The sequence below is a fragment of the Melanaphis sacchari genome, unplaced genomic scaffold (genome assembly GCF_002803265.2).
Source record: "Melanaphis sacchari strain LSU unplaced genomic scaffold, SCAv2.0 Contig98_pilon_pilon, whole genome shotgun sequence".
Lineage (NCBI taxonomy): Eukaryota > Metazoa > Arthropoda > Insecta > Hemiptera > Aphididae > Melanaphis > Melanaphis sacchari.
In genome coordinates, this window is record NW_020271702.1 from 371,206 (window position 1) to 386,544 (window position 15,339).

The window sequence follows — 15,339 nt, forward strand, 5'->3', positions numbered from 1 at the left end:
AAAAATCAAGGTGACTAAAACAGATTGAATAAATAAAAAACCTATGTGTCACCGTGCTGTAAAGTAATCTCATGTTATTACACAAAACCTGTAGGTCATATAAATTTTAATACATTCAAATTAGCCTGGTACTTCCAAGAAAACAAAAATAAAAATGATGACCACGTTAACTTATTTAAAAGGTATTATTTAATACAATATTTATAAACATGTTACATCAAGGGAATGGATTTTAGGCGTTATAATAACTTATAAGCATTCCAATATATATATATAAATATATTACCTAGTTGTTTAATGTTTTGTTTAGTTGATCGTATTATCAAATATATAAAGTTAAATTATAATACTTATTTTAATTTTTAACCAAGCCCAATATATTTGAATTAATAATGTTTTTAAGCTAAATGTTATATATTTAATCTATTTTTATAATATTCTTTAAGAATAAGAGATAATATTATTTAGAATATGTAATAATCGTACAGATCCATTGTACTTCAACCGATATAAAGCAAATTTTAACACTTATTATTTGCACCAAAAAATTATAAAAGATTAAAAATATAATAATGATTGAATTATTTGCAGGGATTTTTCCAAAAAAGTAAAAATTCTAGTAGGTAAAAACAATACAAAATATTATTATTTCATATTACTTTAAGCGTACAAAAACGAATTTGGGGTCACGGCATAAACTACTCCAGAGGTAAACAATATTTTCCCTAATTTTTTCGGCTCCGGGAAGTCTTAAAAAAAAATATATAATTTTTTAACCACCAGTACGTGACTGTGATTCAAGTTCGCATTTACGCATGAATACATTAAATCTTTAAAACGGTCACGCTGACGTCTTGGGTCAAGTCCAAACATTGACAATTTATTTTTGAAAAAATTACGATTCATGAATATACTCAATTATTTTACGTTTACACATACTATATTATTTTTGAAATCCGCCCTCATCGAATTTTATATGCACATGAGATGCCTTAATCACACAATAGAAACTAGGCCAATCTAAATGCATACATACAAATACATAATATTTACAATTATATGAGTAAAGAAAAGAGTGAAAAAAAATATTGAAATATTAGTTTACACTAAAAAACCTTCAATCGTTCAGACACAATACACACACGGGGCCGTCAATACTATGTTGCACATTCAGAGTAATACTAAACACTACACACGTTTTACCTGAGCATTTTCACATCCCCATCATTGTAAAAACTGAATAACCTTATTCCCTAGTCCCTATACAGTGGTTCTCAACAATACATTTATTTAGACTATCAGTTTTGTAGATCTTATTTGAAAGCATCGAAATTTCAACGGTACGTCTAACATTGCACGAATATGGTATATACTAATAATAAATAGTCCGACGAATATTGAAAGAAAATAAAGTACCTAAAATGAAAAAATACGAAGGACGGACAAAATGTGTACAATCGGTAAGAAACAGTTGTGTTTCCATGACAAGCGGAAAATCGGTTTCTAAACTCATTAAAAATTCAACATTACACCACGAATTTCTGCAACTACAATTCAAATCATAACAGTCCAAAAATATTTGCCTATACAATACCTACAATAATATTCTTATATATATATATAGGAACGTAATACAATCCATATTTAGGACCTATATCTACCTATTATTTTTGTTAGGAATAATTAACTTAAAAAATTTGTTTTTAGATATAATACTGTAAGAATTATAAAAATAATAAAGAAAAAAATTGATAGAAATAACATTACTCTCGATTCCGTGGCAATGTTTTTACTTATCCAAGTCAAAGTAAGTACAGATAAATATAGTCGTTGCTTAATGAGTCTCGTCTTAAGACACATTAAAAAGAAATTTAATGATTATTTTTTAATGTATTTTATTGAATAAGCATTAAATCTACTCAAGTTTTTTTTTTTAACATTAGTACTTATCGACCTCTTGGTATCAGAAAAAAAATATAAATAATATTTTATGTATCAATACTGCATAGTTTTTAATTTTTACTACTTTTAAATAATAAAAAAAAGTATCGACAAAACAGAAAATATAATGTTATATATTATGAAATATGTGAGACGGGGTAGAAAACGGTTGGAACAGATCGGAAAAAAAATGTTTATACGTATCGACGTTAGCCGATCGTTTTTCGAACGTTGCATACTTCAACTATCCATAATGGCACAGCGGTGTCCGATCTGTTTTTTCCCGCCGTCGCGTTGTCCGGATTGTTGCGCCGTAACGTAGTGTAATATTTAATTCAATATAAAAAAAAAAAAAATGTGGATCCGAAATAAAAGAACGGCACACACACGTGCCATGAGGGGTTTTGCCACATAAAAGGAAATTTATCGTTGTCGGCCGAATATATATTTTTTACCTGCACACATACGCACATAGGATTTACCGAGCTTTAGACGATCACGATAAATTTGAAGGGCATACAACCCCGCGGGGCCGCCGGGTCGGTCGTTAACGAACTACAATCTACATTATTATTTTTGGACGGAGGACTGCGGCGGACGAACGGTTATTACAATAATAACGACAATAATACTGGACAAAAGCCACCAACCTGATAAGTAGACGACGAAAACGCACAGGAGAATCCTCATGGCTGCGGCTCCGCTGCTGTAATTATTCGTAGTCCGAACGAGATGTGATCAACACCGCCACATCGTCGTGACGGAATGGAAAAAACCGATTAGTCGCGTATCAACGGTCGCACACATCCGTCAAGAAGTCTCGCAGTAAATAAATAAATAAATAAATAAATAATGATTTCAAAAACGCCACTAAAACAATAATACCGAACGAGAGCGTTCGCCGTTTAATTATTATTAACGTACGTCCGTCGGGAAACGTTTTACGAGAGAACCGAGATTTTTCGGCCGATCCGTTAAAACGCGTCTTCGATATTTTACAATATTATGCTCGCGAACGAAATAATGACACGAACGCACGCACAGACATCAACACGCGTAGGAAGCCACCGGCCGAATGCTGTGCCGTCGGACGCGCGCTACACGCGGACGTGGTGGGGCCGCCGGCTGAGCCGGTTTTTTTTTTTTTTTTTTCGTCGTGTCGTTTGCCGCCGCCCGCCTGGCGGCCGACCGTACCGTGTCTCCCTCTACCGGCCGGCAGCGATACCGTTTAAGAAAAACAATTTAGCATTTACGCGTTTCTCGACAATTCACAATAATAATAATAATAATAATAATAGGTAAAGGTAATACTATACGAAATTATTATTATTTATATTAATATATAATATAAGATATCCGCTTGGCTCATTGCGATTTGCGATATTGTTATACGTGTTTTTCCAACCATCAATCGATGGAATTATCGTCCGAGTATTATTAATACTATTGTTATTGTTTTCATCATTATCGTCGTTATTATTTTGTCTGTTGTTTAGACCCACAAAATACGTTAGGCATAATATTACTTGCTCACTATTATTATTATTATTATCATCACTTATCAGTGTATACAGTGGGAAAATCGTTTTCATTTATAAAAATACATATATACCCCGCACGCATTTGAGTTTAAAACCACTGGCCGCGCGTTGAATTATTAATCGAACCGTATAGGCATCTAAATAATATAGACGCATCGATGCTTGTAACACGCGCATTTCTGGATGATGGTAATTTAATAAACTAACCGACGAACTCGAACAAATTGGAACAAAAAAACTGCAAGATACAATATTTAAACGATTGTAAGAAATGATTGTTATTATCAAACCGTACAGGTGCTGAAGCCTGAAATACGTGAGTTGTGTTTACGTTATACAGTAAAGAGTAGATTGTATAGGTATAGGATGAATAAAAATCAAAATATGAACCACTTCGAAATGTCAATTATTACCTTTGTGTACTGTATTACGTTTAGTAGTATATTTTATTTCAAATAAATAATAAAACATAAATTATCAAAAATTGCAACTATTGAAATTTGTATTTTTAAAATTGTAATATGTAGTCATAAATCAGTTTCAGATATACAAAAAAATATATTTAAAATATTTATATTTTCTACCTTTGTACATTTCAAATTATGATTTTCGATATAAATATTATTAAAATAGGTACACACTTTTTTTACGAATTTAATAACAATATTCTAACTGCAGGGTGTGTGCTAAGATATCTGCTCATTTTAATATATACCTATATTTAATCACAAATTGTGTTTAAATGTCTACATTATTAAAAATAAATAATCAAATTAATACTTATTAAATTAACAATACTCTAAAAGAAATTTATTGTTAAATAAACTAAACGTTCAAAAATAATGTGACTATATAAGTGTAAATAAAAAACTTAAAAGAAATATAATATATTTATATAGCTATACTCTACACTAGGTTTATAATAGATTAGTTATAATAATTACATAATATGTCTATGAAATTAATTGTTGTATTCAAATGATTTTATGATTAATGATCGTTAGTGATTTCAAACAGCAAAAAATGTTTAGCTATATTTGTAACGTTTTAATATTATTCAACAAAAATAAAACTCGTTATTGATGGAATAAGTTAGGTAAGAAAAGAACCGTTAAAATATAATTATTGTTTTTGTAAAGTATAATCTTTTATTTATCTTTGAATATCAAATCATATGTATTTGTATACTTATACGTGTGCTTCATATGAGTATAACATTTTCTTAAAATAACTATCTAGTCATGTAGAAATCATTTGATCTAAAAATTAAATTTTATAAAAATTAAAAAGTAAAAAAAGTAATTTGATAATATTCTTAGTCTGTACTATTTTTCCACTCTTTTCATGAAATGTTTACGTTACATTGGTAGAATAATATGAAATATTATTATTATTATTATTGTTATTATATTATAAATGCGTGATATTGAAACTTTCAGAAAATTGTTATCATACTACAATCTGTCTCTAAAACTACACTGGTAAAACACGCAAAAACATACAAATTACTATATGGGCGTTTTATATACATAAATAATTGGTTTTTTAGTTACTACTTGGACATTTTATATAGTTTATTGAAAAAAAAAAAATATTATTTTTTAATTTCTTTAAAATGGTTTATATTTATGTACATGGTCGATAAAAAGAACATAGCTACTATTGTATATAAATACAACGGGTCATTAATTTATAAATTGACATAGTTTAGTTTTAGTATTGCCGTCTGAAGTAAAAACTAATGACTGATTTCATTTCTAAAATAAATAACCATAAAGGATATACATTATATTATTTTATTCACGACCTTACATTTTAAAATAGATAGTATTATTATTGATTATTATTAATTATAATATATTGATTTATTATGCTCTCAAAATTTAAAAATAAATTAATATTATTTGTTAGCAAAAATTGCTTTTTAATTCTACCAATTAATTTATAGGTTAAGGGATTTTACCAACCGGTAATTACCTGATATTCTGTTCGTAAACATTTAAAACCAGCTAGTTAATATACACAATAAGTAGGTACGTACTTAATGCATGTTAAAATATTTTAATTTAAGAACTAGAAGAATAATATTGTGATATATATTTAATTTTAGTTTAATGGAAAATGATTAAGAATGGAATAATGTGTATAGTGTGTTATACTTCGGCATTTATAATTAAATATACCTACATAGGGAGGTATAATATAATAGAAATATTTTAAATACATTGTATATAGAAAGTGAGAGAGGTTATTTGTTTAATTGTTTGTTCAACGATTTTAAACACTGAATAAATTGTGAAAACACGTTTCAATTGATGTTTGTATTATACATATTTTATACATTACCCACTGAAAGAAGTACCTACTACCTAGTACCTACCTACATAATATTGAATATTATATAGGTGTTGTAGCTGACGCCTTCAGACTCAGAGATAGATATAACTATAAAAGTAGATTATTTTTGTTTTTGCAAATAGCTGTTGTGGAAAGTCCATTATGTGATGAAAAAAGGTCAAAAAAGTATTATTGTTAGAAATATTAATTTTAAATGGATCTGGTATTTTAATCGAGTAAAAGAAACTTTGGCAATGTTCCTAATGCCCTAATGGTGTAAGTAAATTATTATTTTTATGTGTGAATTTTGAAAATATTTAATAATTCACTATGTGGAGAAACATAATATGTATGGATTATGACGCAAGTATAAATTATTAGTATACATTTATTTTTTTATCATAATTCAAACATAATGCATACCATGGAATTAATATTGTTCCAAAAGAAAAATAATAAATAAAAAGATAATATGTATTATCAAAAAATCTTGGCTAATAAGCACTGCATGAAGTATGTAATAAATGATCTAAATTGATTTTTAAATAATCATTTGTGTGCATGTACTACCTTCAACCTTGTATATTATGTCATAATATGGTAGCTATCTCTCCGAAATATATATTACGTATTATACTATTGCTATTATCATCTATCGTTTTTAGTTATTGTAGATCTAAATATCTAATTTCCATTCATAAACACGCAGTAACCTAGTTGAATGTTTAACGTTGTTTATACAATATTGTAGGCTTGTACTCGGTTAGATAGGTAACTACTTATATACATGAAAAATTCATTGTTGCTATTTTATTAGGTATTTGAATAGCTTGTGATCGTTTTCTGTAAGCAATAAAGCGTAATACTGTTTACCAATGCCCATGCGAGTCGTCACGTTTACCTGTGCATAATATTATAATGTGAGCATAGTTTCTCATGATAGACTAGCATATTGTCAGTATTGTCACGTCCTAACCGTATGAATCAATTTTTTTTCGTCCATTTATTATTAATTTATTTATCGAATGGCATTAAAATGTGGGAATTTCAAGACATAATAAGCATGTTGGATGTAATAAAATGGCACTTTGCTATGCTTAATATAATATAATTAGGCTTTGACTAATGGTACATAATACTTCTACACGCTTAAGAGTTTAAATAGTTTATTGTTATTTAGTAGTTTTTAGAGCAACTATTTAATATTATATTTCAAATATCTATGCAATTATTAATTTGAGTTTAAAGTTAGTTTTATATAATGTAATTTATATACTTACTATATACTACAAATAAATTACATTTTAATCGCTTAATAATAGTTTTATAATAATGGTATCTTATTCCCACGGTTGATTTATTTGGAGAATAACTTGAATGCTGATCAGCTTATTCCATGAATTCGATTACCAAAAATAAATTCTTTATTTGATTTTTGTGATTTTGTTATTTTATACGCTAAATCTAAAGAGAATTCATATTATTATTTATAATTTTCATTTTTTAAATACTTTACAATCATTTAATACATATAGAACTTTTTCATTATAAAATGCATCTACATTCTTCAGTGAAACTTCCGAATAGCAAACACTTTTGGTCACTGAAATTTTGTTCGGTAGTCAGAGGTTTTCGCTTTTCAGAGGGATACATTTTGTAAACAAGAAGAAGCAAAAAATATGGGCTATGCTAAATCAAATTATAGTATGATTATTTAATTTTAATATTTTATGAATACATATTTAAATAAATACAAAAAAGGTACAACTACGTGCATAAATATAATTCAATTTGGTGTGAAGAAATCAGTATTAGCTAGGTGTTAGAACGAATTTGTTATCGATATACTAGTAACTAGTGTATCGTAATCGCGTTTTTTTACAGTGGTTTTGTCATTATTTTAAACTAAGATTGAAAAAGTGTCACTTATTCGGAGAGTACACTAAAAAAGGTATTCCCCTTGAAAGGTAATGAAAATGTTCTCATTCCTAAAAAAACGACCACTATCGGGAGGCGTCTGTTGGAGAAATTTCACTGTATATGTATAATAATTCTACAATAAGATTAACAATATAGTATTTTGTTAAACTTCAAAAATTATAATTTATAAGTATGATAAATAAATTAAATTAAATTTTTAATATTGTTTTGTTTTTTGGTTTTAAACGGAGCAATGATGTATTAATTTTACAATGTCGTGTTTTTTTAGTATATATTATACATGATAAAATAGGTGATAACTTTGAAAGTGGTTTCTGATTGAAAATTGAATATAGTTTGTATTTTAGAATTTTAGAAAGATAAAAAATTCCAGTATTTTTCAAAATAATTCTAACAAACAAATAAAAAATGTAAAAAATATAGAAGTTTACGCAAAAAAAATGATCCTATATTGAGAAATTTTCCTTTTTTTATAATTATCAATAAAAAAAATTCTTTGGATAAAAAAACTTGAAAATATATTACAATTTTTCTTAAAAATTGTTGATTTATCAGCTTAAAATTATTGAAAACATATAATTACAATATTTTATTAAAAGTTTTAAAATTAAAATCTTTACGAAATTCGTAAAATCTTGAAAATATTTAAATTATTTTGAAGTTAGAAATTTTTAGAAATTTTATTTTTAAATCTATGGTTTTAAAATGTAGTATAAGATTTCCAAAAATCTTTCTACCTATGATGAAAAAAAAAATTATCGGAAAGTTAGTCTAATTTTTTATGAGTTAAAAATAAATTTTTTACGACATTGGATATTCATCATTTTATATTAATTTTGCCATAGAAAATTAACTTAAGTAAATAATAAAAAAAAAGGTAACTTTTACTTATATTCTTTAATATTTAATTTTTTTTTTTGGACGTGATAAAGGGTATACAACTTAGAATGAATTTCATAAATTTAATGAAAATACGTGTTTAAAAAGTGGAAAAACGAGATTCAACTAGATTATAATATGATTTAATGAAATTTACGCAAACAACACTTCAACGCCTGTCTCACACTCTTGTCCAAAGTAATTGATTATTTATTATTTCCAATCATTATGTATATGTAAATGAATATGTTGAGATCAAGTTAAAATTTAAATGATTTAATTTTTTTTTTTCTGTTGTATGCACTAACCAATTTATTATATAAGCATAATAATTTATTATAATAATATTGTCAAAAAGATAGTATCATATTCGTAGTATAGACCATTGAAGCAAATGAGCTGAGGCAGCACATTTTAAATAATATTTGAGAACGTGAGTATTTCAGTAACTGGCAAAGTGGATTTTCGATCGAAACACGTTATGTGTGTTGTATTATTGAAGAGCCTATATTTTTGTATATTTTTATATTTTTATTTTAATGAAAAATAGCTTAAAAATGCGAAATATAGTGTGAATTATAATTTTATTTTGATTAGCCACAATTCTCAATCTTATTCCAAATCTGATCTGTAACCGATTCATTTATGGCCGTTTGAATTCTTAAAGACAGAGATGTACTATTGAACTTCTAAAATTATATACATAACACATTAATTCATATTCCTGGGATCATTCAGACATGCAATATGTTTTTAATTATTTAAATACGTATACTCGTTAGTGTAATGAATAAAATCATAAAGTTATAAAACAACCTAAGCTTATTAGTTCTATTTACCATACATAAGCCTTTTTTGGTCAGTACGACATATTATTCCGTAGGTAACCTATATGTTACAAATTTCACCAATAGGTTGTATAAACGACCCTCATCCACTTCTGCTATACATTACATAACTGTTACAGCTTATTTCACCGTGGTATTCACGCGATTATTCGCGTTTATTTGGGATGATCAGAACTTATAAACTAGTATATTATTATAGTAATACATGGCGATTTAGATAATGGGTGTTTTCTTTCACAATGATGTGTGATGTTTCTGCAAGATAGTCAAATCGAGTTCGTTACATTCAACGCATTCGGAAATCGGCGAAAAATATAATAATAAAAAAAAAAAAATAAATAAATGTAACCATTTATATATTTGCATTTCGCATGCATGCATAATGGACTCATGCCAGGCGTCTTGTTATTGGGTCGAAATTTCGTGGCAAAAAAAATAAATAAAAACAACGACAACACGAAATCGATAAACTTTTTATATCGATGACCGGTTTTTGGTAATACATACGCACGTGCATACACGCGTAAAAAAAAATAAAAACATTTCGATCATTTCATTACGCGTTTCAAACGGGAGTATATAATCATAATTTATGTTTGGTCTTGAAATGTGTGTGCGAGTTGCAAGTGTGTGCGTTTCGTGCTAGTGTATGCATTTACGACGATATACGTATATACTATATATATATATATACGTCATATTATATATAGTAGCTCCGAGACGTTTGTAGAATATTAATTAGTGACGGAGGAAAGAAAAATAAAGAAACAGCGACAGCAGTTATTATTATTACTATTATTACTATATATAACTACAATAATAATATATTATTCTCTTCTCCTATATGTAGCAGCCTGTAGTGACCATATAAGAATCAGTCTGTTCCTCGGCGGTTACCGCCGAGTCGTAATGTATATATGTATACATATGTGTATAATATTATACATTTAGGTTCAGTCGCAAGTCGCAGGTGTACTCAGCATATATACGTTCGTATCTATATAATAGCCTGCCTATTGCTTACCTACCATGCCTTATTCCTTCCTTCCTACCTACCTACCTACCTACCTACCACCATACCTACCCACATTAACTATCGGTTACCCGCCATTGCCATACAACGTGCGTTTTATCCGCCGCAGCCGTTCGTCTCGCCCGCGGGTGTGGAAACGAAAGGTGCCCTCAAAACGAACGTGTTGAATACTGAGCCAATCACACGTGTACGGCAGTCGACGTGTGTACAATATATAACATTGTGAATTAAAATATTAAATTTATAAACGCATAATGCATACGTCCAAGTCGTCCAACTACAAAACATACATATCATATCAATAACGATATTATAATGTGTAGGTATGCATAATAATAACGTGGATAATAAATAATAATGTTACAGAATATCATTGAATAATAGTTATATGTATATATTTAACATTATAGCTTAGATAAATTATCTTCTGAATTTGTCTATATAATAATGCGAAATCAGAAATGACAAATGTCGACAATGTCGTGTATCATAATATAATATATTGTATTACATAATACATTTGTAGGTACACCATAATCTAGTATAATATAGGTACATACATCAAGTATATTATAACATATTATGTTCCTATAGATCATTAGGTATAACACATTATCTACCAATTATTAAGTTGTATTATAGACTGTTCATTCCTCGCGTTAACATATTAAAATTCTCAGTGGTGTATTTTAAAATTTTTCTGGGTAAGAATCCTAATTTTTACACTTAAATATTCACCTATATTATACAAATATGACTATTGTAGTTTATAGCACATACCTTTTAATATTTTTATAATCATAATTCATAACTAATAAGTATTGTCTTCTGTATATAACTATTATAATTATTACGTAACATATCTGCATATATTTGGCATAAATTATATTATTTAGGGCTGCAATACCCCCGCCTATCACAATTATGCAATTGATAATACTTATTATAAATTAAATATGAGAATATCGTTCAACTATCTGCACGTTTAAATATCAACAATATTAAATATCATCACAATGTAATGGAAACAAAGTATTTCTTGTTGTGAAATTTCTTGTAAGACAATAAAATGTACATTAATTTGAGTAAATGAGGTGTATAATTAAAATCATTATTCCACAGCAGCTATTTTAAATGCTAACGGGGAAACAGTAATTCAATAATACACGTAAGATTCTATGATAAGAATAGCGGCAGCCAACTGGTGTATGGGAGCCAATATTAAATTATTGTCGATCAAATCACCATGATTGCCGTTTAAAATTAATTATACAAAAAAAAAAAAAAACACTTTAGTTGCTTATCATCCAATTATAATAATTCTGGTAATGTTATCAATTCCTAAATTATCTATGGACCACGAGTCCAATTTGTATAGTCAGTCTATATGCTAATATTGCTAATATATATCATGTATATATAACTATATAAGAAAAAACCTCGAACGTATAACAATATGCTGTATTGGTTATATAGGTATAGTTAGTTTTTTTCCAGAGTACAATTTCTTCTTTATTCTACGAACGTTGTATATAAAATTCAATATTTATAGGGCATAATGAAAATTGTGTTTATGATGAAATATTAAAACGAAACCGAATGGCACGTATTAAAATATATATAAACGGTTCTATCATTCTAGTTTCTACCTATATGATATTGTTACACGTATAATATTATATCATAGCATTTGGTTTATTACTATTTACTGTACCTTGCCTGTTGTAGGTATGGCGTACACTGTACAGAATATATAATAATATACAGTGTCTGGTGCGGATTATGGAAAATTGCCATTGTAGCCGCGCCAGAAATACGAGAACAAAATCCAATCGCTACGCGACGTACCTACAACAAATCTATATTATTATATAATATTATTGTTATTATTGTGCTTATGTACGAATTCGGTCGTGTTTTGCTTGCGGTGAACCTACGAGTAGCAAAACTACTGTCATTTGTGTAATTCGTTTCGTATTTTTCCGTAACAGGAATATGTCATAAACTCTCAGACTATTATTAAAGAACCCGTGTCATATATCATTGTTGTTTGCGTTTATCGTACATAAATTATTATGTCAAATTTACAAAAAGAAAGTAGAACGCAAAATATTTGAATGAAATGTTGTTATAAAGAAATGTTGGAAATATAATTTTTTAAGAAAACAATTTTAGACACTTGGAATCATTGTTATAATTCATATTATTTAACAGAATTGATTGTTAGTCTAAACATTAAGCAACACACACTTATATTATTGATATATAACTTGTCAACATTCAAAATTGTGTGCTAAAATTATATGGCTGATGGAATTTTACTTACTCCAAGAATAATTATAACATGTCTATTTTGTAAACACAAAGCTTTTTCAATAGCCAGTAATTACGGAAAATTAACAGTTGTTGGTAAATATTATTTTAAAATTCATAGTAGATTCCTTTTATTATAATAGGATCTCTGAAAAAAAGTAATTTCCTCATCAGGTTTAATGACTTTTAAAGGAAAATTTAAAATAATTTCATGGAATTTCTCAGTTTGTTTCATGTTTTTAACAAGCATTTTAAGCTATACAAAGTCCAGAGATTTTATTCGGTTTACGCATTCACAAAGTCTCTGGACAATACCCCATGAATTATTTCCACGGGCCATAAAATCCAAAGCCGTTTTAAACCGATTTAATATATCCTGACAATTATTCAAAAAATCTCGGAAGTCAACAAAATTTAAATTTAAACAGATGTAATGAAATATTCAGTTCATCCAGTTCATCATTGTCTACAACATTGAATTATTAAGTTTTAAATAATGACTTATCATAAATAAAATAATTTTGATACACTCACTGATCAACTTGATTTTAAAAACGACCTACAGCTACTACCTGTAATGGTCCATAGACATTGACAATTACACAGTGTAACATATAGACAACTGTTTATTATAATATATTATAAAGATATGAAATGTATATCATTGATTATAAAAACTATATTATAGATATTATTATGATGATACTAAAATACTTACTATGAATATATCATGTACTTAGCTATTAAAAGCTTATTTAAAAGAACTTTTGATTGGACAGATGAAACAAATTAAGTTCAGATTAATTATTAAATATTCTCAGAAAATGTGTAAACGTATTATGTGACACCGTTGGAGTTGTGTTACTTGATAAACCTAACTTGTATCAAAGAATATTTTATTAAGTGAAATTTCTGTTAAAAATGAATGATAAATATTATACATAAGGGTATTAAAATGGCACATTTTTAGTACAGATGCACATTGATGCAAACTCTGTATTAATGATAAAATTACCTCGACATTATAAAACAGACTGGCATATGTATATATATACATTATATATGTACATTATATAATATATATTTATTTTTAGATATTATACTCTTGTACGATAGTTTTAAAATATTTAAGTACCTACTTTGTACTCGTTCTACAAAAATAGCTTAAGATATCAATATAATTGTACTATTAAATATATAAAAATTATACAACTTTATATCTCAGATTTGTCAAGATTATATAAAGCGGGGATTGTAGGAGGTGATCTACATTTATTTGGTAATGTGTACCTATGTAGCGTTCAATACACCTGATGTCATGAGTAAATTCACTAAGTTTGATTAATACACTCATTATTGTATTATTGATGTCTTCTATTATAAGTACCTATTATAATATAAGTTGTATTCACTATTCACGCATGTATGGAATATGCCATGACGTGTATTAACTGATTTGATTACAATATCACAAATGATTAATATATTTATTTTCTCTAAATCTTAAGAATATCGTGACAGTGTCGGTTAATGCAGTCGAAATTGTAATCAAATTATTTTATTTTTATCTATCTAGCACTTACAATCGAAAAAAACAGACCAAAATATATTATAACTTATAACTATAATTACCAGGTTTCACAGCAGGTTTATACGTGGAAATACTGCTTTGTGATCGTATTATATAATATGGGCGTTATTAGAGTATTCAAAAAAATTAATAAGATAATATCTTTATTAAAAAATAAATGTAATTATTATTTTTTCTAAGAAAACATAAACATGTACCTACAAAAACTATTATCTAGTAATATAGTATACAAATTGACTAATATGAATATTTTACATTATTAATCATTGTTAATTAATCTAGTTTTATTATAATTTATTATCGATTACATTTAATTGTTAACATTAAACGGTAGGTAATGCAAAGTTTTTTCCCAAGAAATTTTTCCAGTTTAGTATAAAAATGGGTTACTTTCTTGATAGAATAAAGATAATGTAGGCGGATATAAAACCGAGCGAAGGAAAACTTATCGGCTGTACTTACTAACTCATCTTTTTATATAGGTAATATTCTTATATCAAATATGAATACCATCGATATTGTAGTATCCATAATATTACAATAATACAATGTAATACAAATTACTGTTTGAGAACACATACCATTAGCCACTAATACAATATACAAGATTGTTATTAATAATCTTAATTATATTTATTTTCACACCAGGCTAATATTTATTATCGAAGAAAAAACTGCACATCTTACTATCTTAGACACTGATGGATAATCTGATGGATATTTAATGTCGTATCAATAATTATTTGTTTCAAAGACTAGTTTCGTATTGTATAGATTTTAAACGACGGAGAGTATAACAAAAATCAATTTTCGGTTGAAGCATATTGTTATATAATAGCATACTAGTTGAATTAGTTGATATAGATAATGTCGATATGATAAATTGATTTGAATTAAAATTATTTTACAAAATTA

At 27.3% G+C, this 15,339-nt stretch overlaps 1 protein-coding gene across 3 annotated transcripts in view; it reads right to left on the reverse strand.

Annotated features, from left to right (window-relative positions):
* The window catches only part of LOC112603162 (hemicentin-2), a 50,500-nt gene extending 47,479 nt beyond the window's left edge, over window positions 1-3,021 (reverse strand). For all 3 annotated transcript variants that reach the window (XM_025351613.1, XM_025351612.1, XM_025351611.1), the window contains exon 1: window positions 2,592-3,021. In XM_025351613.1, coding sequence (XP_025207398.1) covers window positions 2,592-2,631 — 40 coding nt within the window. In that variant the 5' untranslated portion in view covers window positions 2,632-3,021. The remainder of the gene's footprint in view (window positions 1-2,591) is intronic.
* Between the last annotated feature and the right edge of the window lie 12,318 nt (window positions 3,022-15,339).